Raw genomic sequence first — 26,259 nt, forward strand, 5'->3', positions numbered from 1 at the left:
TTTTGTGGAAATGTAACACGAACACAGAATTGTATGGTGTTTTTAAATGACTATTGGAACATATTCAGCCCATAACGTTTATTCGGACTGCCAATACAAATTACAGCATGAATAATGGTTTTACTAACCACAAATAATCGGAAAAACAGACTAAAGAAGATAAAGAACCTTGAAGATTTTTTTAACTTTTAAATAGGGTGTCCTAAAATTCAACAATAAGCCGATATCGGTGTATAGTCGGGTCAATAACTACCCATGGTAAAATAAAGTAAAAATCCAGCTCTTTTTCTTTCAAAGTTACTTCAATTTTTTGAAAAATGTTGTAATTTGATACCTTACTCCCTATGATTAGATACTGTGGTTACAAAATTAAATGTGAACATATCTCCACATTTTTTTTTGTATTAGCTATTTAAGTAACATAACTATTAATTACAGTTCCAAATAGTACCAAAACATTCGTAGTTTTTAATATATAAAAATGAATTGCTGTTCGTTAGTCTGGCTAAAACTCTATAACGGCTGGATCGATTTGGCTAATTTTGGTCTTGAATTATTTGTGGAAGTCTAGAGAAGGTTTAAAAGGTAGATAAATATGAAAACACTCGGAATTAAATAAAAATTCGTCGGACGGACTTTAAGGCGTTGTGACGCGTGTGTTGACGTAGATGGTCAACTATTTGAACCTTTAATTTAAGTATGCAATAAATATCTTAATTTTTTATTATGGATTTCATTGACACAGTCTCAAAACCCTTTTTTGTACAGTAGGTAATGTTTTCAAAAACTAAGCTAAACAATCTTTTTGGTTCTTGATAAGAGATTTCTTAGAATTTTTACAAGTATTGTCATAGTATTGCACCATTTTAGAATTGTGATGAGTTGCGCTAACTTTTGTAATAACATGCCATAATACATATCATACATTTTTCTTACACAGTAGCATGTCAAAGTTAATTAAAAGTTATAATATTCTGAAATTTCAAGAAAAAAATATTGTTTGTTTTATTTTTATATAGCGACAAGCCCTCGCTTCGCTTCGGAAACATTAAAACACACATGAAACCAAAAAAAATAAATAAATAAATAAAATAATAAAAAAAGTAGCCTATGTTCATCAGGGACAATGTCGGCATCTAATGGAAAAAGAATTTTTCAAATCGGTAGTAGTTTCGGAGCCTATTCGAAACAAACAAACAAACAAATCTTTCCTCTTTATAATATTAGTATAGATTAAATACTAGCGGACCCGGCAGACTTCGTAGTGCCTCAATCGATAGCTAAAAGACCTAACTTTTGTACAAAATAAACTTAAAACAAACAAAAGGAACCTGTCCGACGGGGGACACATTGAAGCAAAAAAATATATAATATAATTTTTATTTAATTCCTAGCTTTTTGATATTTATCTACCTTTTAAGCCTTCCCTGGACTTTCACGAATAATTCAAGACCAAAATTTGCCAATTCGGTCCAGCCGTTCTCGAGTTTTAGCGAGACTAACGAACAGAAATTCATTTTTACATATATAGATAGTAACCACTATAATAAGGAGGCAATCCAACTACCACTATACATAATATACTGTACGATATATAATATACCGCTTTCTGAATAATAAGATCATTTAAATCTAGAGATATCTTCTCAATATTCCAGCGAACGGGAACTGCCGATACACTTGATTGACTTTATCAAGTTCTATCAGATAAAATTATTAATATTATCTTGTAGATGGCATTTGCGTGTACTTCTGAAATACACGTCACTCGTTAAGAATCCATGTGACTATTGTTGGAATTTCTGAAACAAAATTTCTACCTGGTAGTTTTCTTACATTTCAGCTTCAGAGCTAGGAATCCGTTCTCTGAAATTCCAAAAAAAGATAGGTCTGATAACATTCCACCTAGTCAGTTGTTTTCTAAATTCTATGAATTTCATAGCCATATCATAGAACCTTTTTACATTGGGATTATCAATCCCGCCTGCTTTACGAAATGTGGGGTGTGAAGTTAAAAAATTAAATGAAAAAAGTGCTTTCTATGTGGATTACTAATGTGATGTTTCTACTTTTTTTTTTTATTGCTTAGATGGGTGGACGAGCTCACAGCCCACCTGGTGTTAAGTGGATACTGGAGCCCAAAGACATCTACAACGTAAATGCGCCACTCACCTTGAGATATAAGTTCTAAGGTCTCTCAGTATAGTTACAACGGCTACCCCACCCTTCGAACCGAAACGCATTATTGCTTCATGGCGGAAATAGGCGGGGTGGTGGTACCTACCCGTGCGGACTCCCAAGAGAGTACCTCTATAAAAGCTCTATATTATCTTAAGACGTATGTATGTTTGTAACGGGATCTTTGAATATGATTTTGAACCCTTCAAAACGTCGGATTAACTTGAAATTTGGTATACTTATTAAGGACCGATAACAATTCAATATTAAAAAAAAATTTAAAAAAATAATTGAAAAAGATGAATTTCAAATAAAAAATGAAAAATAAATACCTAATAGTTTTAAAAAACTAACAAAATACGCTTTTATAGAAAATCCAACTAAAAATAGAAAATATATTTTATTAATTTGAATTAAAAATAGTGTAAGAAAAAATAATTTTATTGTAAAAAAAATCGTGGGGTGCATGGTATCAGTAGTTATAAATATTTTATGAATAGATATGAGTAGAAAGGCTATTTTGATAATATACTAATATTATTTATTTCTCTCCAAGTGCTTCTGCCTTCATTGAGGTACGCGTCGACTTGCAGGGCTTTGCATACTTTTCCTCCAACTATTGCTTGCTTTAATTAAATGGATTCTCTATTTACAAGCAAATCAAAAAGGTTTATATTTTAGGATTTTTATTTATTACATAGTTTTAAATAATAACAAAAACATCTTAAATGTATCACCTACTCTGTTGGCACTTAGTGAATTAAAATTCTAAGTTACATAAATATTTAATATTACATTATGCTATTTATTATCATTACATTATTATTTTCATTTAAAATTTTCTTTAAGGAAATCCAAAAATGCCTCCACGGACTTTTAATAAATACTTATAAATCTTCTTTGAATTTATGTAAACGTGTCCAAAAATATGTCAACAAGTCAACCTTGTCACTTACATCTTATTTATACGTGTTTATAACTGTACTCAAGTTTGAACTTATCTTAACAATTCGTAATTAGCTTCTGAAGTAATAATAAATGAACGGGTGCAATTTATTGGACAATTGTTACAATTAGTGAATATTGAAAGAATTACGGGAATAAATACGACAGGAATATTGACTGTAAAATATTTGAAAATAAATTCAATGATGGCAGTCACAAAAAAAAACAGTAAAATAAAAAAAATCCAATTAGCGAGCAACGATTATTTTGATATTTTAGACATTTGTTAAGATAAGTATTTGTTGTATTTGTAACTTATAAGCTACGAAAAGACTATGATTAATGAATGTTAAAGAAAGCGACAACAGCAGATAGCAAAACAATAAAACCAGCCGTCGTAGAATGTGCTGCTGACGGTTCCTCCGGCTTGGGTTCTCCGTAGTTGTCTTCAAGCCAGTCTTCTACGACAGCAGCATTGTCTTTACCCCAAGCTATCGAAGCTGCTATGTGCTCTCTGATAGCTGAGATGGATGCTTGCTCTCCAGCTGTGAAGATGGCCTGATGACGACTGATCAGCTGGTTTATCTATGAAAAGAAATTTATATAATAACTAGCTGACCCGGCAGACTTCGTAGTGCCTCAATCGATAAATTTTAATAATAAACAAAAGGAATCCGTCCGACGGTGGGACATATCATAGGAAAAACAAAATTGTTATTTTTATTTATTTCCGAGCTTTTTGATATTTATCTACCTTTTAAGCCTTCCCTGGACTTTCACGAATAATTCAAGACCAAAATTTGCCAAATCGGTCCAGCCGTTCTCGAGTTTTAGGGAGACTAACCAACAGCAATTCATTTTTATATATATAGATAAGGAAGCTGATATTCTACAATAATCTGTCATCCAAACAATTACATTTACAATTACAGTTGTTTGTGTACTTGTATTATTCTTACCCTTTCAGCATGCGTTTCTGTGGTCAGTCTTCTTGCGAAGGCATTTAATATGTTAGTGGTCCCGGTGAGGCCTTGCACCCTGAGAAACAAAATACAGCTTCAACCCTCGTTCATACTTGGTAGACAGCTTTATGGTTGTACTTCTAATTAGCTCATAAGTAAATTATCTTGCTGTCGTAACGAAAAGGAGTGACGCGAGTAAATCGAAATTAAAGAGCAAAAAAAAAAAATTTGATTTAGTTACAGGTCCGCCTTACCGAAACGGCCAACTTTCTAGAGCCTTCGTTTCGCCTCGAAGGCTCCGTCGACCAGGCGTCTTTGGGGTAAATCGTACGTATGGTTGCAGTATTGACCGCGGTAACCTCTTTACCCCGCCTGGGCTCTGACCTCGGGGAGGATCGAACTCTTGGGCGAGCGTTCAGGGGAATCGGTGAGCCAGGCCCAGAAAATAAAGGTGAGACAGAACAGGTAACATCCAATTAACACCATCCGCCTATTCCGTCACTAGTTTTGCTTTTTCAGCCGTGAAACAATACAATTAAGGAATTTCAGGTATCAAGGTGTGTGGTACGAATTTTTCTAATAAAAAACGTGCTTGACTCAATCTACCTAACTAATCTTGACTTCCAATAACTGAATCTAATCTATAAAAAATGTAATTTCTGTAATTATATTATTAATTACATTCATCTGCTATCTAATAAATAGACACAAGTTGAAAAAATTGTTTGTCATTACGTATTAATAGATGAATTAATTTTCGACCTATTAATAAAGGCTTCATGATTCACAAATGATATTCAACAATGCAATAAAATCTAAAAATAATATCAGCGTGGCAATGCTTTTGTTCCCAAGTTTTACTGTAAGTACGTCTTCAGAACAGAAGTTTTGATTTGGCCCAGTGGTACTTATTATAGGAGGCATTTTGTCCAGCGGCGGATGCCTGAATTTATTTTTTATTTTTTATTGCTTAGATGTGTGGACGAGCTCACAGCCCACCTGGTGTTAAGTGGTTACTGGAGCCCATAGACATCTACAACGTAAATGCGCCACACACCTTGAGATATAGTTCTAAGGTCTCCGTATAGTCACAACGGCTGTCCCACCCTTCAAACCGAAACGCATTACTGCTTCACGGCAGAAATAGGCGGGGCGGTGGTACCTACCCGTGCGGGCTCACAAGAGGTCCGACCACCAGTAATTACTCAAATTATAATATTGCGGGTTTCATTTTTATTGCACGTTGTTATTCCTTCACCGTGGAAGTCAATCGTGAACAAATGTTGAGTACGTATTTCATTAGAAAAAATGGTACCCGCCTGCGGGATTCGAACACCGGTGCATCGCTCGATACGAATGCATCGGACGTCTTATGCTTTAGGCCACGACGACTTCAACTGAAAAACTTAGAACTGAAAAAAAGAAAAATATCTCACCTCGGTTGGATCCTGTGGAAGTTTTCAATGACGAATTCTAAGGCAGCGTCCATGTTCTCTGGACTAGAGTTGATGACAGAGACGAGAATTGTGTGCCGGTCTTGTTCCCTCACTGGTGAGTTGGCATCGATAACTTGGTTCATGTAGCTAATGACAAAAAAAATCTGTTGCAGAATTTAGACATGAAAAAATATGACATGAGGAATGATAATACCAAATTTCAAAACAATATATTCTGCTTAAATTGTTATATACTGTTTTCTCATTTATTTTGCTTTAATAAATTTTGCGTACAATTATTTTTCAAATGACAAAATTAATAGAGCTGCTCCAAATTATTGGTTACTAAAAAAACAATACTAATTGTTTATTTATTTGTTTGTAAGTACACAAAAAACGTCTTTGGTCAGAGGGAATTAAGATTTCATTTTAGGTATTTGTAAAGGACTATAAGATTTTACTTACAAGGTACGCAGTTCAGGGTTCGAAGTACATCCCAGAGCATTGAGGAGGATGTTTTGCTCGCTTGAATCAGAGCTAGCCAAGTATTGCTCCCAAAGGAAATTGAAATTATCTCTATCACCGCCACGTAGACCGGAACAGTACACTGTGTTTTGTAAATCCGGGTTCAGTCTTTGAGCTAAAAGATAAATAATCTTGGTTAACTATTTTTGAAGCACACTACCCGATAAAATTTTCAAGACATATTGTTTAAAGTGGTAGGTAGAAGCTATTGTAAAAAAGAATAAATCTAGCAAAAATCTGAAATGCAGTAACAAAAAATACTAGTTAAGTTTGTATTTATATACAATTTTGGAAATACATAATTTGGACTATCGTTAAATCAAGTATAATATTTGCTCGCTGGAAGATTTTTAATTTATTGTTTTTACACGATAATCCAATTTACTTAGTAGTTTTTCAAAACATGTTGCAAACAGAAATCATCGTTTAGAAGTCGTCGTGGCCTAAAGGATAAGACGTCCGGTGCATTCGTTTTTAACGATGCAACGGTGTTCGCATCCCGCAGGCTGGTACCAGTTTTTCTAATGAAATACGAACTTAACAAATGTTCACAATTGACTTTTTTTTATTGCCTTTGTAGACAGACGAGCGTACGGCCCACCTGATGGTAAGTGGTGAGTGGCTACCGTCGCCCATAGACTTCAGCAATGCCAGGAGCAGAGCCAAGCCGCTGCCTACCGCTAAAAAACCTGACTTCCACGGTGAAGGAATAACATCGTGTAATAAAAATTAAAACAAGCAAAATTATAATTTGCGTAATCACTGGTGGTAGGACCTCTTGTGAGTCCGCACGGGTAGGTACCATCACCCCGCCTATTTCTGCCGTGAAGCAGTAATGCGTTTCGGTTTGAAGGGTGTGGCAGCCGTTGGCAGCAGCTTAGATGGGTGGATGAGCTCACAGTCCACCTGGTGTTAAGTGGTTACTGGAGCCCATAGACATCTACAACGTAAATGCGCCACCCACCTTGAAACATAAATCTAAGGCCTCAGTATAGTTACAACGGCTGCCCCACCCTTGAAACCGAAACGCATTACTGCTTCACGGCAGAAATAGGCAGGGCGGTGGTACCTACCCGTGCGGACTCACAACAGGTCCTACCACCAGTATGAGAAAAATCTATGAATAGTTAAATGGGACACTATGAAGGAAAGCTTCTTCTTAGATCAAAACCAGAGAAAATTATCGCTAACATTCAGTAAAGTAGGAAGACATTTAAAATATCCTTTGAATACTGCAACCAGAAAACAGCTTACTTGGATTATTTCGGAACTGCTCCAACAGTTCCTGGGCTCTGGTGACGCATCTCTGGTTTCCGAGACGACAATTGATGTCCAATATGATATTTCTGTGGTAAGCCATAACATGCTCCTCGTTGGCAGTCGCCTCCCAACCAATTTCGTCATATAGAGGTGCAGTCAGTGTCAGAAGATACTCCTGTTTATATTTTATATAAATATGTATTAACCAAGTCAACTTTGGTAAAACCACTAATGTGTTCCAAGACAACTGAATTGGTAACGTAATACTGATTTTGCAGTTATCTTATGAAAATACTAATGATTTAGAAATATCATACCCTTATGCATTGATAAAATGAATACAGTGTTACAAGTCTCAGTTTATAATCTTATCATGATATTTATAATCTTAACAATAATTATGTCAATAAGTCTAGACTGGTTTTTGAAGAAAATTATTTTAAATTGAATAAATTTAAAAACTCTTGCTTGCTTGACTAAGGCCGCTTAGTTTTGAGCAGAAATCACTTTTTGTATGGTTTTGTATTGCTATGTAGTTTTTTAAGTTTCGGATCAAATTTTCATGAAAACATGTAATAGTAATTATTGCACAGTCATGTATAATACATATATTAGAGCCACTTACCATTTGTAATTTAAGAAGTTGGTTGCAAGTTGCAAGATACTAGGTTTTACTTTAAGGTCAATTTATACTGTAGTAAATTAGTAGATGAGTCACAAATCTACTGGCAAATATAAATTGCCTTAGGTAAATTCTGAAGATAGATTCCAACACTCTAAAACCCGGATGAAGATTGTAGAAATATTGAAGACGAGACAAGCACTTACCCTAAACAAATTGTATACTGAAGATCCGGTTAGAACGATATCTAAGTAATTGAAGGCAGGGTTAATGGCAGCCCAGGGAATGTAATCTTTCTCGTTGATCAGGTATCGAGAAATCTCGAAGGGAAGGTTGTAATTCTGGAAAATAAAAACACATATGAAATAGTTCTGTTACGGGGAAGCACATTCAAAGCTTGTTAAACTTGAATGTGGGTGGTTGGATATAGGGGTCGAACCAGAGTGATATCTTTGGATGGATTGTGTTCAATAAAATAGCTCAAAAAATAACAAGAGTAAATATGAGTATACTGTGGCTCTTACTTGCTCTAGCTGCTGGTACTACTTCCATTACACTTACCCTCCGATATTTTTGTACCTTCCGTGTAGAGTGAAAATGCATGTGACTAGCAGATGTATGGAAATGGCAGTGCAAAGTAGAGACGGAAGAGGTCGACCGAAGAAGATATGGATGGAGTGTGTGAATGACGATGTGAGAGACAGAGGAGTGAGTGTTGAGATGACGGCTGATCGAAAAGAATGGAACAGAAAAGTTCGCTGTGTCGACCCCACCTAGTGGGATAAGGTGGAGAAAAAGAAGAAGTTTTTGTACTTTCCGTTATTCCTGTATACCTTAAGTTATGGTGATAGTGCATCCATGAGCTCTTAAGTATCGGCCCTACCGTCTCGTCAGTTTATGCCGAGAGAGAACCTTGCGTTACAGTTTCAAGGATGGTCTTGAAACTAAAAACTACTCAGAAACCAAGACTAGACCGCGTGTTCGAAGATGTGTGATGTCTATAGATTCGCAGTAACTTACCAAGAGTGGCCTAAAATTGGATGCATTTCTATTTTATAAATAGCTCATATGGATGAATGAGCTTACGACACACCCGGTGTCAATAGTTTACAGGAGTCTATAGACATCACAACGCGAGCGCTACCACCTTTCTTGAGATATGAGATTGAAATCTCCATTGCATTGTTTAACAGCCTTTCAAACCTGGAATAAGACGACTGTAACCCTTTACAAATCACTTTAATTATTTACAAGCCGTCAGCTATGCGGGGCAGCGAAGTTATTTATTTCCAGTCGCGTTCACATCGGGATTCTCTTTGTGCTCTCATTCAATAGAAATAATTCTGCTAAATACATTTTTTACCTTTTGCATTTTCAAAACGGAACGGCAAATAGTGCGATGGAATTCTCGTTGGCTCGACCAATGCGCTGTCGTGTTTTTAATTAAGATGGCAAATAAATGGGTAGGGAAGGTCTGTTTATTCCGAAACATTACTGAATTAAAACGACAACTTTTTTGCTGTAGATTTTTGTTTTTGTGGCAACGCAAAGAGTTTCTAATGATGAAAATTGTGGCTAAACCTTTTAAGGGAAATTAGCTCATATGTACACATTAGTACGCTTGATTTTCTTTTGAAATCATTTATGTATTTAACCCTTCGCTAATACGTAGTAAGTAGTGACCAATATTCATAATTATTGTATTTTTTTTCTTTAATTGAATTGTTGGACGACTCCGTCGCTACTACTCGCGAAAATCGAAGAAAAGATTATCCTATATTGTATCGAAATCGATAACGAAAAAGGTATGACTGCGCCACGAGGGCCCATACTATCTTCATTGGATATAAGTTAGTTTTACAACTATCACAAACAAAAACGCTCGGTTCGTATTAATATTGTTACAATAGTCTTACCAGGCGCCCATTTCTGGCCATGTTGAAGGAATCGTCAAGAATCTGAGCGCGATTGAGGAGATGGATAACGGCATGGTTGGTCTGTAAGACTCTTGCGAGGGCCGCCCAGTTCTCCGGATCGTAGTTCACACGGTAGTAGCCTAATGTAGAGAAGACGCGTTAATTTTGGAAATAAGTACAGATCTTTGAAACTGAAAGCTTAAGTGAAACCACAATTAATAATATTTCAGTTGAGAACAACCAAAACAAGTAATCCACTTCGAAGTAGCCACAACGGTACTTTTTATAGACGGCCTGATTTCTATTCATTTTTTATATAGGATTTATTTACATGTAAATTATTCCGTGTGCCATATTAATTTACATTGATACATGTGTCATAATATATGCATTTTTTTTTTCTTTTATATATTTAATATTTTTTTGCGGATGGTAGGATGTTTTGTAAGTCCACACGGGTAGGTACCACCACTTGCCTAATTCTGGCGTGAAGCAGTAATGCGTTTCGGTTTAAAGGGTAGGGCAGCGGTTGTACTGTAAAAAGTTGAGTCTATAAAGCTCATATTTCAAGATGGATGGCGGTACTTATGTTTTGGTGTCTACCCACTTAACACCAGATGTGTCGTGATCTCATCCTTTTATCTAAGCGATAACATATAAATATGTAATCCATTACATTTTGTTTAAACCACAATTTCTAAATGCTTCCTTTTTTAACAAGGTACGTTGGAAGAGATTTCTCTTGTTGTTCCAGCGAATTTAGTCTTTAAAAATGCTGTCTCACTTCTTCGGTTCATTTAGCAACGTAAAGATTGGTAAAAATCAAATTCTACTGTTATCATATCAATTTCTACTAACATTAACCATCATACAGTTATTTCATCATCATCATCATCATCATTATCCTGCTCTTCTTCCAGTCACCTGGTGTCGGCGCAACATGTTTTCTCCTTCCATATTCTTCTATCATATACCATTTTTTCGGTCACTCCCCTCTTATCTATATCGTCTTTCATCCGTTTCTTCTTAGGTCTACTTCTTCCTCTATATCCTTCCACATTCAAAGTTAACATTCTCTTACCAACCTCATTTTCATTTCGTCTCATCACATGTCCATACCATCCCAAACGCGTACTGCTCAACTTCTCTGTCACAGGTGCCACTTTCAGACTTCCTCTAACATATTCATTTCGTATTCTATCCACTCTCGTTACTCCACACATCCATCGCAACATTTGCATCTCTGCTGCATGCAATCGCCTTCGTTATTTTGTTATTAGTTATTTCGAACTTTCACAATTCTGAAATTCTAAAATGTATCTCACCAGTCTGTTGCTTGTTAAAAATGAACCATTCGGCGTTTGCCAATCCAGGAATGTCGATCGAGGTGGCAGGGAATGACGGTGGGATCCAACCTTGGGGTTTTGTGTCAGAGAAATCAATGTTGGAAGACAGCACCCAGTTGACTGGCACATGCCAACGGTCCGTTGACGTCAGAGAGCGGTCTGTGAGATATCGCTCCTGGAAAGAGGAAAAAATTGCAAACAAATTGAATAATATAGCTTATAATCAGTATTGGTCTAATTTATGATTATTGAAGACAACCCTAGCCATTCAACGTTATATTCACGCGTTCTTAGTTCAACATCAGATAGACTAAGTGGCACCCTAAGAGCTTATTTTCGTGGCAGACATAAGCTTCGCACGTGGTTGCGAAAATTTTACTGGTAAGCTTTTACTGGTGGTAGGATATCTTGTGAGTCCGCACGGGTAGGTACCAGCACCCTGCCTATTTCTGCCGTGAAGAAGTAATGCGTTTTGGTTTGAAGGGTGGGGCAGCCGTTGTACTGTAAAAACTGAGACTTAGAACTCATGTCTCAAGGTGGGTGGCAGCATTACTTTCTAGATGTCTATGGCCTCCGGTAACCACTTAAGATCAGGTAGGCTGTGAGTACGTCAAGGCATCGAATCAAACTTTTTTTTTTAACAACACCCAACTCCAGTTGTCGACTTTGTTATAAATTCAAAATTATTTAACTGTTGTCGTGTTGCTTCTAGGCCAGGTAACAGAGGCTAATAATAATTTGTAGATACATATAATGGTACAGGTCAAGATTGACATGATCTGAAAACAGCAAATTTAGGAGCTAGTGATAAGACAATGGGGTGTATTCGAAGATACCTACACTCAGCAGACACGGGTTGAAGAAGAGATAAGAAATTCATAATAGAAAGAAAAAGAATTAAAAAAAATCTGTACCTGAGAAATAAAGACCGAATTAGCGTTCGGGGCGCTCTTTCTCACGTTCAACACTGGGAACCCTCCCTGGTTGACCCATCTGTTCATCACATTGGAGATCGAGTACGGGATGCTGTGGTCGGACGCATCCAGGGCTTGTTGGAGAGCAGCATATAAGTCTGACGGCCCGGCAGCACGACGGGAGCTATCACAGGTTAACAAAATGAAATCATCACCTCACTTTTGTTTTTTATTGCTTAGATTGGTAGACCTGGTGTTAAGTGGTTACTGGAGCCCATAGACATTTACAACGTAAATGCGCCACCCACCTTGAGATATAAGTTCTAAGGTCACAGTAGTTTTAGAAGTCGTCGTGGCCTAACGGATAAGACGTCCGATGTATTCGTGTTGAGCGATGCACCGGTATTCGAATGTCAGGCGGGTATAATTATTTCTAATGAAATACGTACCCAACTAATGTTCCTTATAAAAAATTATTAATATTATCTTGTAGATGGCATTTGCGTGTACTTCTGAAATACACGTCACTCGTTAAGAATCCATGTGACTATTGTTGGAATTTCGGAAACAAAATTTCTACCTGGTAGTTTTCTTACATTTCAGCTTCAGAGCTAGGAATCCGTTCTCTGAAATTTCTAAAAAATATAGGTCTGATAACATTCCACCTAGTCAGTTGCTTTCTAAATTCTATGAATTTCATAGCCATACCATAGAACCTTTTTACATTGGGATTATCAATCCCGCCTGTTTTACGAAATGTAGGGTGTGAAGTTAAAAAATTAAATGAAAAAAGTGTTTTCTATGTGGATTACTAATGTGATGTTTCTACTTTTTATTTTTTTTTATTGCTTATATGGGTGGACGAGCTCACAGCCCACCTGGTGTTAAGTGGATACTGGAGCCCAAAGACATCTACAACGTAAATGCGCCACTCACCTTGAGATATAAGTTCTAAGGTCTCTCAGTATAGTTACAACGGCTACCCCACCCTTCGAACCGAAACGCATTATTGCTTCATGGCGGAAATAGGCGGGGTGGTGGTACCTACCCGTGCGGACTCCCAAGAGAGTACCTCTATAAAAGCTCTATATTAGCTTAAGACGTATGTATGTTTGTAACGGGATCTTTGAATATGATTTTGAACCCTTCAAAACGTCGGATTAACTTGAAATTTGGTATACTTATTAAGGACCGATAACAATTCAATATTAAAAAAAAATTGAAAAAAATAATTGAAAAAGATGAATTTCAAATAAAAAATGAAAAATAAATACCTAATAGTTTTAAAAAACTAACAAAATACGCTTTTATAGAAAATCCAACTAAAAAATAGAAAATATATTTTAATAAATTTGAATTAAAAATAGTGTAAGAAAAAATAATTTTATTGTAAAAAAATCGTGGGGCGCATGGTATCAGTAGTTATAAATATTTTATGAATAGATATGAGTAGAAAGGTTATTTCGATAATATACTTATATTATTTATTTCTCTCCAAGTGCTTCTGCCTTCATTGAGGGACGCGTCGACTTGCAAGGCTTTGCATACTTTTCCTCCAACTATTGCTTGCTTTAATTAAATGGATTCTCTATTTACAAGCAAATCAAAAAGGTTTATATTTTAGGATTTTTATTTATTACATAGTTTTAAATAATAACAAAAACATCTTAAATGTATCACCTACTCTGTTGGCACTTAGTGAATTAAAATCCTAAGTTACATAAATATTTAATATTACATTATGCTATTTATTATCATTACATTATTATTTTCATTTAAAATTTTCTTTAAGGAAATCCAAAAATGCCTCCACGGACTTTTAATAAATACTTATAAATCTTCTTTGAATTTATGTAAACGTGTCCAAAAATATGTCAACAAGTCAACCTTGTCACTTACATCTTATTTATACGTGTTTATAACTGTACTCAAGTTTGAACTTATCTTAACAATTCGTAATTAGCTTCTGAAGTAATAATAAATGAACGGGTGCAATTTATTGGACAATTGTTACAATTAGTGAATATTGAAAGAATTACGGGAATAAATACGACAGGAATATTGACTGTAAAATATTTGAAAATAAATTCAATGATGGCAGTCACAAAAAAAAACAGTAAAATAAAAAAAATCCAATTAGCGAGCAACGATTATTTTGATATTTTAGACATTTGTTAAGATAAGTATTTGTTGTATTTGTAACTTATAAGCTACGAAAAGACTATGATTAATGAATGTTAAAGAAAGCGACAATAGCAGATAGCAAAACAATAAAACCAGCCGTCGTAGAATGTGCTGCAGACGGTTCCTCCGGCTTGGGTTCTCCGTAGTTGTCTTCAAGCCAGTCTTCTACGACAGCAGCATTGTCTTTACCCCAAGCTATCGAAGCTGCTATGTGCTCTCTGATAGCTGAGATGGATGCTTGCTCTCCAGCTGTGAAGATGGCCTGATGACGACTGATCAGCTGGTTTATCTATGAAAAGAAATTTATATAATAACTAGCTGACCCGGCAGACTTCGTAGTGCCTCAATCAATAAATAATAAACAAAAGGAATCCGTCCGACGGCGGGACATATCATAGGAAAAACAAAATTGTTATTTTTATTTAATTCCGAGCTTTTTGATTTTTATCTACCTTTTAAACCTTCCCTGGACTTTCACGAATAATTCAAGACCAAAATTTGCCAAATCGGTCCAGCCGTTCTCGAGTTTTAGGGAGACTAACCAACAGCAATTCATTTTTATATTATATATAGATAAGGAAGCTGATATTCTACAATAATCTGTCATCTAAACAATTACATTTACAATTACAGTTGTTTGTGTACTTGTATTATTCTTACCCTTTCAGCATGCGTTTCTGTAGTCAGTCTTCTTGCGAAGGCATTTAATATGTTAGTGGTCCCGGTGAGGCCTTGCACCCTGAGAAACAAAATACAGCGTCAACCCTCGTTCATACTTGGTAGACAGCATTATGGTTGTAATTCTAATTAGCTCATAAGTAAATTATCATGCTGTCGTATCGAAAAGGATTATGCGGCTAAATCAAAATGAAATAGCAAATTAAAAAAAAAATGAGTTAGTTACAGGTCCGCCTTACCGAAACGGCCAACTTTCTAGAGCATCCATTTCACCTCGAAGGCATCTTTGGGGTAAGTCGTACGTATAGTTGCAGTAATGACCGCGGTAACCTCTTTACCCCGCCTGGGCTCTGACCTCGAGGAGGATCGAACAATTGGGCGAGCGTTCAGGGGAATCGGTGAGTAGGGTCCTATCCCACATACACCAGTCCAGCCAGGCCCAGAAAATAAAGGTGAGACAGACGAGGTACTATCCAATTAACATCATCCGCCTATTCATTTACAAGTTTTGGTATTTCAGCCGAAAAACAATAAAATTAAAGTATTTCAGATATCAAGGTGTGTGGTACGAATTTTTATAGTGAAATACGTGCTTCACTCATCTTCATGAATGACTTCCAATAACAGAATCTAATCCGTAAAAAATGCACTTTCTGTAATTATTGTGAATTCCCACGAGTATATACAACCGCCCTGACTGTTTCTGTCATAAAATAATAATGCGTCCCGTTTCGAAGAGTGGGGCAGCTACTGATATCGAACGGAGACTTAGAAACCATGTCTCGAGGTGGGTGGCGGCATTTATATTATTAATTACATTCATCTGCTATCTAATAAATAAACACAAGTTAAAAAATTTGTTTGTCATTACGTATTAATAGATAAATTATGTTTCGACCTATTAATAAAAGCTTCATGATTCACAAATGATATTCAGCAATGCAATAAAATCTAAAAATAATATCAGCGTGGCAATGCTTTTGTTCCCAAGTTTTACTGTAAGTACGTCTTCAGAACAGAAGTTTTGATTGGGCTCAGTGGTACTTATTATAGGAGGCATTTTGTCCAGCGGCGGATGCCTGAATTTTTTTTTTATTGCTTAGATGTGTGGACGATCTCACAGCCCACCTGGTGTTAAGTGGTTACTGGAGCCCATAGACATCTACAACGTAAATACGCCACACACCTTGAGATATAGTTCTAAGGTCTCAGTATAGTCACAACGGCTGTCCCACCCTTCAAACCGAAACGCATTACTGCTTCACGGCAGAAATAGGCGGGGCGGTGATACCTACCCCTGCGGACTCACAAGAGGTCCTACCACCAGCAATTACGCAAATTATAATTTTGCGGGTTTGATTTTTATTGCACGTTGTTATTCCTTCACCATGGAAGTAAATCGTGAACAAATGTTGAGTACGTATTTCATTAGAAAAAATGGTACCCGCCTGCGGGATTCGAACACCGGTGCATCGCTCGATACGAATGCATCGGACGTCTTATGCTTTAGGCCACGACGACTTCAACTGAAAAACTTAGAACTGAAAAAAAGAAAAATATCTCACCTCGGTTGGATCCTGTGGAAGTTTTTAATGACGAATTCTAAGGCAGCGTCCATGTTCTCTGGACTAGAGTTGATGACAGAGACGAGAATTGTGTGCCGGTCTTGTTCCCTCACTGGTGAGTTGGCATCGATAACTTGGTTCATGTAGCTAATGACAAAAAAAATCTGTTGCAGAATTTAGACATGAAAAAATATGACATGATGAATGATAATACCAAATTTCAAAACAATATATTCTGCTTAAATTGTTATATACTGTTTTCTCATTTATTTTGCTTTAATAAATTTTGCGTACAATTATTTTTCAAATGACAAAATTAATAGAGCTGCTCCAAATTATTGGTTACTAAAAAAACAATACTAATTGTTTATTTGTTTGTTTGTAAGTACACAAAAAACGTCTTTGGTCAGAGGGAATTAAGATTTCATTTTAGGTATTTGTAAAGGACTATAAGATTTTACTTACAAGGTACGCAGTTCAGGGTTCGAAGTACATCCCAGAGCATTGAGGAGGATGTTTTGCTCGCTTGAATCAGAGCTAGCCAAGTATTGCTCCCAAAGGAAATTGAAATTATCTCTATCACCGCCACGTAAACCGGAACAGTACACTGTGTTTTGTAAATCCGGGTTCAGTCTTTGAGCTAAAAGATAAATAATCTTGGTTAATTATTTTTGAAATACACTACCCGATAAAATTTTCAAGACATTGTTTAAAGTGTAGGTAGAAGCTATTGTAAAAAAGAATAAATCTAGCAAAAAGCTGAAATGCAGTAACGAAAAATACTAGTTAAGTTTGTATTTATATAAAATTTTGGAAATACATAATTTGGACTATCGTTAAATCAAGTATAATATTTGCTCGCTGGAAGATTTTTAATTTATTGTTTTTACACGATAATCCAATTTACTTAGTAGTTTTTCAAAACATGTTGCAAACAGAAATCATCGTTTAGAAGTCGTCGTGGCCTAAAGGATAAGACGTCCGGTGCATTCGTTTTTAACGATGCAACGGTGTTCGCATCCCGCAGGCTGGTACCAGTTTTTCTAATGAAATACGAACTTAACAAATGTTCACAATTGACTTTTTTTTATTGCCTTTGTAGACAGACGAGCGTACGGCCCACCTGATGGTAAGTGGTGAGTGGCTACCGTCGCCCATAGACTTCAGCAATGCCAGGAGCAGAGCCAAGCCGCTGCCTACCGCTAAAAAACCTGACTTCCACGGTGAAGGAATAACATCGTGTAATAAAAATTAAAACAAGCAAAATTATAATTTGCGTAATCACTGGTGGTAGGACCTCTTGTGAGTCCGCACGGGTAGGTACCATCACCCCGCCTATTTCTGCCGTGAAGCAGTAATGCGTTTCGGTTTGAAGGGTGTGGCAGCCGTTGGCAGCAGCTTAGATGGGTGGATGAGCTCACAGTCCACCTGGTGTTAAGTGGTTACTGGAGCCCATAGACATCTACAACGTAAATGCGCCACCCACCTTGAAACATAAATCTAAGGCCTCAGTATAGTTACAACGGCTGCCCCACCCTTGAAACCGAAACGCATTACTGCTTCACGGCAGAAATAGGCAGGGCGGTGGTACCTACCCGTGCGGACTCACAACAGGTCCTACCACCAGTATGAGAAAAATCTATGAATAGTTAAATGGGACACTATGAAGGAAAGCTTCTTCTTAGATCAAAACCAGAGAAAATTATCGCTAACATTCAGTAAAGTAGGAAGACATTTAAAATATCCTTTGAATACTGCAACCAGAAAACAGCTTACTTGGATTATTTCGGAACTGCTCCAACAGTTCCTGGGCTCTGGTGACGCATCTCTGGTTTCCGAGACGACAATTGATGTCCAATATGATATTTCTGTGGTAAGCCATAACATGCTCCTCGTTGGCAGTCGCCTCCCAACCAATTTCGTCATATAGAGGTGCAGTCAGTGTCAGAAGATACTCCTGTTTATATTTTATATAAATATGTATTAACCAAGTCAACTTTGGTAAAACCACTAATGTGTTCCAAGACAACTGAATTGGTAACGTAATACTGATTTTGCAGTTATCTTATGAAAATACTAATGATTTAGAAATATCATACCCTTATGCATTGATAAAATGAATACAGTGTTACAAGTCTCAGTTTATAATCTTATCATGATATTTATAATCTTAACAATAATTATGTCAATAAGTCTAGACTGGTTTTTGAAGAAAATTATTTTAAATTGAATAAATTTAAAAACTCTTGCTTGCTTGACTAAGGCCGCTTAGTTTTGAGCAGAAATCACTTTTTGTATGGTTTTGTATTGCTATGTAGTTTTTTAAGTTTCGGATCAAATTTTCATGAAAACATGTAATAGTAATTATTGCACAGTCATGTATAATACATATATTAGAGCCACTTACCATTTGTAATTTAAGAAGTTGGTTGCAAGTTGCAAGATACTAGGTTTTACTTTAAGGTCAATTTATACTGTAGTAAATTAGTAGATGAGTCACAAATCTACTGGCAAATATAAATTGCCTTAGGTAAATTCTGAAGATAGATTCCAACACTCTAAAACCCGGATGAAGATTGTAGAAATATTGAAGACGAGACAAGCACTTACCCTAAACAAATTGTATACTGAAGATCCGGTTAGAACGATATCTAAGTAATTGAAGGCAGGGTTAATGGCAGCCCAGGGAATGTAATCTTTCTCGTTGATCAGGTATCGAGAAATCTCGAAGGGAAGGTTGTAATTCTGGAAAATAAAAACACATATGAAATAGTTCTGTTACGGGGAAGCACATTCAAAGCTTGTTAAACTTGAATGTGGGTGGTTGGATATAGGGGTCGAACCAGAGTGATATCTTTGGATGGATTGTGTTCAATAAAATAGCTCAAAAAATAACAAGAGTAAATATGAGTATACTGTGGCTCTTACTTGCTCTAGCTGCTGGTACTACTTCCATTACACTTACCCTCCGATATTTTTGTACCTTCCGTGTAGAGTGAAAATGCATGTGACTAGCAGATGTATGGAAATGGCAGTGCAAAGTAGAGACGGAAGAGGTCGACCGAAGAAGATATGGATGGAGTGTGTGAATGACGATGTGAGAGACAGAGGAGTGAGTGTTGAGATGACGGCTGATCGAAAAGAATGGAACAGAAAAGTTCGCTGTGTCGACCCCACCTAGTGGGATAAGGTGGAGAAAAAGAAGAAGTTTTTGTACTTTCCGTTATTCCTGTATACCTTAAGTTATGGTGATAGTGCATCCATGAGCTCTTAAGTATCGGCCCTACCGTCTCGTCAGTTTATGCCGAGAGAGAACCTTGCGTTACAGTTTCAAGGATGGTCTTGAAACTAAAAACTACTCAGAAACCAAGACTAGACCGCGTGTTCGAAGATGTGTGATGTCTATAGATTCGCAGTAACTTACCAAGAGTGGCCTAAAATTGGATGCATTTCTATTTTATAAATAGCTCATATGGATGAATGAGCTTACGACACACCCGGTGTCAATAGTTTACAGGAGTCTATAGACATCACAACGCGAGCGCTACCACCTTTCTTGAGATATGAGATTGAAATCTCCATTGCATTGTTTAACAGCCTTTCAAACCTGGAATAAGACGACTGTAACCCTTTACAAATCACTTTAATTATTTACAAGCCGTCAGCTATGCGGGGCAGCGAAGTTATTTATTTCCAGTCGCGTTCACATCGGGATTCTCTTTGTGCTCTCATTCAATAGAAATAATTCTGCTAAATACATTTTTTACCTTTTGCATTTTCAAAACGGAACGGCAAATAGTGCGATGGAATTCTCGTTGGCTCGACGAATGCGCTGTCGTGTTTTTAATTAAGATGGCAAATAAATGGGTAGGGAAGGTCTGTTTATTCCGAAACATTACTGAATTAAAACGACAACTTTTTTGCTGTAGATTTTTGTTTTTGTGGCAACGCAAAGAGTTTCTAATGATGAAAATTGTGGCTAAACCTTTTAAGGGAAATTAGCTCATATGTACACATTAGTACGCTTGATTTTCTTTTGAAATCATTTATGTATTTAACCCTTCGCTAATACGTAGTAAGTAGTGACCAATATTCATAATTATTGTATTTTTTTTCTTTAATTGAATTGTTGGACGACTCCGTCGCTACTACTCGCGAAAATCGAAGAAAAGATTATCCTATATTGTATCGAAATCGATAACGAAAAAGGTATGACTGCGCCACGAGGGCCCATACTATCTTCATTGGATATAAGTTAGTTTTACAACTATCACAAACAAAAACGCTCGGTTCGTATTAATATTGTTACAATAGTCTTACCAGGCGCCCATTTCTGGCCATGTTGAAGGAATCGTCAAGAATCTGAGCGCGATTGAGGAGATGGATAACGGCATGGTTGGTCTGTAAGACTCTTGCGAGGGCCGCCCAGTTCTCCGGATCGTAGTTCACACGGTAGTAGCCTAATGTAGAGAAGACGCGTTAATTTTGGAAATAAGTACAGATCTTTGAAACTGAAAGCTTAAGTGAAACCACAATTAATAATATTTCAGTTGAGAACAACCAAAACAAGTAATCCACTTCGAAGTAGCCACAACGGTACTTTTTATAGACGGCCTGATTTCTATTCATTTTTTATATAGGATTTATTTACATGTAAATTATTCCGTGTGCCATATTAATTTACATTGATACATGTGTCATAATATATGCATTTTTTTTTTCTTTTATATATTTAATATTTTTTTGCGGATGGTAGGATGTTTTGTAAGTCCACACGGGTAGGTACCACCACTTGCCTAATTCTGGCGTGAAGCAGTAATGCGTTTCGGTTTAAAGGGTAGGGCAGCGGTTGTACTGTAAAAAGTTGAGTCTATAAAGCTCATATTTCAAGATGGATGGCGGTACTTATGTTTTGGTGTCTACCCACTTAACACCAGATGTGTCGTGATCTCATCCTTTTATCTAAGCGATAACATATAAATATGTAATCCATTACATTTTGTTTAAACCACAATTTCTAAATGCTTCCTTTTTTAACAAGGTACGTTGGAAGAGATTTCTCTTGTTGTTCCAGCGAATTTAGTCTTTAAAAATGCTGTCTCACTTCTTCGGTTCATTTAGCAACGTAAAGATTGGTAAAAATCAAATTCTACTGTTATCATATCAATTTCTACTAACATTAACCATCATACAGTTATTTCATCATCATCATCATCATCATTATCCTGCTCTTCTTCCAGTCACCTGGTGTCGGCGCAACATGTTTTCTCCTTCCATATTCTTCTATCATATACCATTTTTTCGGTCACTCCCCTCTTATCTATATCGTCTTTCATCCGTTTCTTCTTAGGTCTACTTCTTCCTCTATATCCTTCCACATTCAAAGTTAACATTCTCTTACCAACCTCATTTTCATTTCGTCTCATCACATGTCCATACCATCCCAAACGCGTACTGCTCAACTTCTCTGTCACAGGTGCCACTTTCAGACTTCCTCTAACATATTCATTTCGTATTCTATCCACTCTCGTTACTCCACACATCCATCGCAACATTTGCATCTCTGCTGCATGCAATCGCCTTCGTTATTTTGTTATTAGTTATTTCGAACTTTCACAATTCTGAAATTCTAAAATGTATCTCACCAGTCTGTTGCTTGTTAAAAATGAACCATTCGGCGTTTGCCAATCCAGGAATGTCGATCGAGGTGGCAGGGAATGACGGTGGGATCCAACCTTGGGGTTTTGTGTCAGAGAAATCAATGTTGGAAGACAGCACCCAGTTGACTGGCACATGCCAACGGTCCGTTGACGTCAGAGAGCGGTCTGTGAGATATCGCTCCTGGAAAGAGGAAAAAAATTGCAAACAAATTGAATAATATAGCTTATAATCAGTATTGGTCTAATTTATGATTATTGAAGACAACCCTAGCCATTCAACGTTATATTCACGCGTTCTTAGTTCAACATCAGATAGACTAAGTGGCACCCTAAGAGCTTATTTTCGTGGCAGACATAAGCTTCGCACGTGGTTGCGAAAATTTTACTGGTAAGCTTTTACTGGTGGTAGGATATCTTGTGAGTCCGCACGGGTAGGTACCAGCACCCTGCCTATTTCTGCCGTGAAGAAGTAATGCGTTTTGGTTTGAAGGGTGGGGCAGCCGTTGTACTGTAAAAACTGAGACTTAGAACTCATGTCTCAAGGTGGGTGGCAGCATTACTTTCTAGATGTCTATGGCCTCCGGTAACCACTTAAGATCAGGTAGGCTGTGAGTACGTCAAGGCATCGAATCAAACTTTTTTTTTTAACAACACCCAACTCCAGTTGTCGACTTTGTTATAAATTCAAAATTATTTAACTGTTGTCGTGTTGCTTCTAGGCCAGGTAACAGAGGCTAATAATAATTTGTAGATACATATAATGGTACAGGTCAAGATTGACATGATCTGAAAACAGCAAATTTAGGAGCTAGTGATAAGACAATGGGGTGTATTCGAAGATACCTACACTCAGCAGACACGGGTTGAAGAAGAGATAAGAAATTCATAATAGAAAGAAAAAGAATTAAAAAAAATCTGTACCTGAGAAATAAAGACCGAATTAGCGTTCGGGGCGCTCTTTCTCACGTTCAACACTGGGAACCCTCCCTGGTTGACCCATCTGTTCATCACATTGGAGATCGAGTACGGGATGCTGTGGTCGGACGCATCCAGGGCTTGTTGGAGAGCAGCATATAAGTCTGACGGCCCGGCAGCACGACGGGAGCTATCACAGGTTAACAAAATGAAATCATCACCTCACTTTTGTTTTTTATTGCTTAGATTGGTAGACCTGGTGTTAAGTGGTTACTGGAGCCCATAGACATTTACAACGTAAATGCGCCACCCACCTTGAGATATAAGTTCTAAGGTCACAGTAGTTTTAGAAGTCGTCGTGGCCTAACGGATAAGACGTCCGATGTATTCGTGTTGAGCGATGCACCGGTATTCGAATGTCAGGCGGGTATAATTATTTCTAATGAAATACGTACCCAACTAATGTTCCTTATAAAAAATTATTAATATTATCTTGTAGATGGCATTTGCGTGTACTTCTGAAATACACGTCACTCGTTAAGAATCCATGTGACTATTGTTGGAATTTCGGAAACAAAATTTCTACCTGGTAGTTTTCTTACATTTCAGCTTCAGAGCTAGGAATCCGTTCTCTGAAATTTCTAAAAAATATAGGTCTGATAACATTCCACCTAGTCAGTTGCTTTCTAAATTCTATGAATTTCATAGCCATACCATAGAACCTTTTTACATTGGGATTATCAATCCCGCCTGTTTTACGAAATGTAGGGTGTGAAGTTAAAAAATTAAATGAAAAAAGTGTTTTCTATGTGGATTACTAATGTGATGTTTCTACTTTTTATTTTTTTTTATTGCTTATATGGGTGGACGAGCTCACAGCCCACCTGGTGTTAAGTGGATACTGGAGCCCAAAGACATCTACAACGTAAATGCGCCACTCACCTTGAGATATAAGTTCTAAGGTCTCTCAGTATAGTTACAACGGCTACCCCACCCTTCGAACCGAAACGCATTATTGCTTCATGGCGGAAATAGGCGGGGTGGTGGTACCTACCCGTGCGGACTCCCAAGAGAGTACCTCTATAAAAGCTCTATATTAGCTTAAGACGTATGTATGTTTGTAACGGGATCTTTGAATATGATTTTGAACCCTTCAAAACGTCGGATTAACTTGAAATTTGGTATACTTATTAAGGACCGATAACAATTCAATATTAAAAAAAAATTGAAAAAAATAATTGAAAAAGATGAATTTCAAATAAAAAATGAAAAATAAATACCTAATAGTTTTAAAAAACTAACAAAATACGCTTTTATAGAAAATCCAACTAAAAAATAGAAAATATATTTTAATAAATTTGAATTAAAAATAGTGTAAGAAAAAATAATTTTATTGTAAAAAAATCGTGGGGCGCATGGTATCAGTAGTTATAAATATTTTATGAATAGATATGAGTAGAAAGGTTATTTCGATAATATACTTATATTATTTATTTCTCTCCAAGTGCTTCTGCCTTCATTGAGGGACGCGTCGACTTGCAAGGCTTTGCATACTTTTCCTCCAACTATTGCTTGCTTTAATTAAATGGATTCTCTATTTACAAGCAAATCAAAAAGGTTTATATTTTAGGATTTTTATTTATTACATAGTTTTAAATAATAACAAAAACATCTTAAATGTATCACCTACTCTGTTGGCACTTAGTGAATTAAAATCCTAAGTTACATAAATATTTAATATTACATTATGCTATTTATTATCATTACATTATTATTTTCATTTAAAATTTTCTTTAAGGAAATCCAAAAATGCCTCCACGGACTTTTAATAAATACTTATAAATCTTCTTTGAATTTATGTAAACGTGTCCAAAAATATGTCAACAAGTCAACCTTGTCACTTACATCTTATTTATACGTGTTTATAACTGTACTCAAGTTTGAACTTATCTTAACAATTCGTAATTAGCTTCTGAAGTAATAATAAATGAACGGGTGCAATTTATTGGACAATTGTTACAATTAGTGAATATTGAAAGAATTACGGGAATAAATACGACAGGAATATTGACTGTAAAATATTTGAAAATAAATTCAATGATGGCAGTCACAAAAAAAAACAGTAAAATAAAAAAAATCCAATTAGCGAGCAACGATTATTTTGATATTTTAGACATTTGTTAAGATAAGTATTTGTTGTATTTGTAACTTATAAGCTACGAAAAGACTATGATTAATGAATGTTAAAGAAAGCGACAATAGCAGATAGCAAAACAATAAAACCAGCCGTCGTAGAATGTGCTGCAGACGGTTCCTCCGGCTTGGGTTCTCCGTAGTTGTCTTCAAGCCAGTCTTCTACGACAGCAGCATTGTCTTTACCCCAAGCTATCGAAGCTGCTATGTGCTCTCTGATAGCTGAGATGGATGCTTGCTCTCCAGCTGTGAAGATGGCCTGATGACGACTGATCAGCTGGTTTATCTATGAAAAGAAATTTATATAATAACTAGCTGACCCGGCAGACTTCGTAGTGCCTCAATCAATAAATAATAAACAAAAGGAATCCGTCCGACGGCGGGACATATCATAGGAAAAACAAAATTGTTATTTTTATTTAATTCCGAGCTTTTTGATTTTTATCTACCTTTTAAACCTTCCCTGGACTTTCACGAATAATTCAAGACCAAAATTTGCCAAATCGGTCCAGCCGTTCTCGAGTTTTAGGGAGACTAACCAACAGCAATTCATTTTTATATTATATATAGATAAGGAAGCTGATATTCTACAATAATCTGTCATCTAAACAATTACATTTACAATTACAGTTGTTTGTGTACTTGTATTATTCTTACCCTTTCAGCATGCGTTTCTGTAGTCAGTCTTCTTGCGAAGGCATTTAATATGTTAGTGGTCCCGGTGAGGCCTTGCACCCTGAGAAACAAAATACAGCGTCAACCCTCGTTCATACTTGGTAGACAGCATTATGGTTGTAATTCTAATTAGCTCATAAGTAAATTATCATGCTGTCGTATCGAAAAGGATTATGCGGCTAAATCAAAATGAAATAGCAAATTAAAAAAAAAATGAGTTAGTTACAGGTCCGCCTTACCGAAACGGCCAACTTTCTAGAGCATCCATTTCACCTCGAAGGCATC

General features: G+C 36.5%; 3 protein-coding genes across 3 annotated transcripts in view; all 3 read right to left on the minus strand.

Annotated features, from left to right (window-relative positions):
* Positions 1–3,014: 3,014 nt before the first annotated feature.
* On the minus strand, positions 3,015–12,764 carry LOC149502283 (aminopeptidase N-like). Its single transcript, XM_089729975.1, has 10 exons — positions 12,685–12,764; positions 12,105–12,288; positions 11,170–11,365; positions 9,845–9,984; positions 8,135–8,269; positions 7,301–7,481; positions 5,987–6,161; positions 5,522–5,668; positions 4,083–4,161; positions 3,015–3,708 (listed from the first exon to the last, which is right to left on the minus strand). The coding sequence occupies exons 1-10, from the start codon at positions 12,762–12,764 to the stop codon at positions 3,463–3,465; spliced, it is 1,563 nt and encodes a 520-aa protein (XP_089586101.1). The 3' UTR covers positions 3,015–3,462.
* Positions 12,765–13,850: 1,086 nt separating this feature from the next.
* On the minus strand, positions 13,851–23,772 carry LOC149502284 (aminopeptidase N-like). The gene is made up of 10 exons (XM_089729976.1): positions 23,693–23,772; positions 23,113–23,296; positions 22,177–22,372; positions 20,852–20,991; positions 19,142–19,276; positions 18,308–18,488; positions 16,997–17,171; positions 16,532–16,678; positions 14,949–15,027; positions 13,851–14,577 (listed from the first exon to the last, which is right to left on the minus strand). The coding sequence occupies exons 1-10, from the start codon at positions 23,770–23,772 to the stop codon at positions 14,332–14,334; spliced, it is 1,563 nt and encodes a 520-aa protein (XP_089586102.1). The 3' UTR covers positions 13,851–14,331.
* Positions 23,773–24,882: 1,110 nt separating this feature from the next.
* Positions 24,883–26,259, minus strand: part of LOC114247386 (aminopeptidase N-like) — a 36,737-nt gene continuing 35,360 nt past the window's right edge. The window contains exons 15-16 of the mRNA XM_089729632.1: positions 25,957–26,035; positions 24,883–25,585 (exon numbers count right to left, since the gene is read on the minus strand). Coding sequence (XP_089585758.1) covers positions 25,340–25,585; positions 25,957–26,035 — 325 coding nt within the window. The 3' untranslated portion in view covers positions 24,883–25,339. The remainder of the gene's footprint in view (positions 25,586–25,956; positions 26,036–26,259) is intronic.

This window comes from Bombyx mandarina, chromosome 09 (assembly GCF_030267445.1).
Source record: "Bombyx mandarina strain Sakado chromosome 09, ASM3026744v2".
Lineage (NCBI taxonomy): Eukaryota > Metazoa > Arthropoda > Insecta > Lepidoptera > Bombycidae > Bombyx > Bombyx mandarina.

Coding starts and splice junctions, on each gene's coding strand:
- LOC149502283 (XM_089729975.1), bottom strand. CDS start 12,764: ATGTTATCAGACCTATATTTTTTAGAAATTTCAGAGAACGGATTCCTA. Junction 7,482..8,134: donor CAGTATACAATTTGTTTAGG/GTAAGTGCTTGT, acceptor AAATATAAACAG/GAGTATCTTCTGACACTGAC. Junction 6,162..7,300: donor GCAGTTCCGAAATAATCCAA/GTAAGCTGTTTT, acceptor TTTATCTTTTAG/CTCAAAGACTGAACCCGGAT.
- LOC149502284 (XM_089729976.1), bottom strand. CDS start 23,772: ATGTTATCAGACCTATATTTTTTAGAAATTTCAGAGAACGGATTCCTA. Junction 17,172..18,307: donor GCAGTTCCGAAATAATCCAA/GTAAGCTGTTTT, acceptor TTTATCTTTTAG/CTCAAAGACTGAACCCGGAT. Junction 15,028..16,531: donor TTCCACAGGATCCAACCGAG/GTGAGATATTTT, acceptor TTTGTTTCTCAG/GGTGCAAGGCCTCACCGGGA.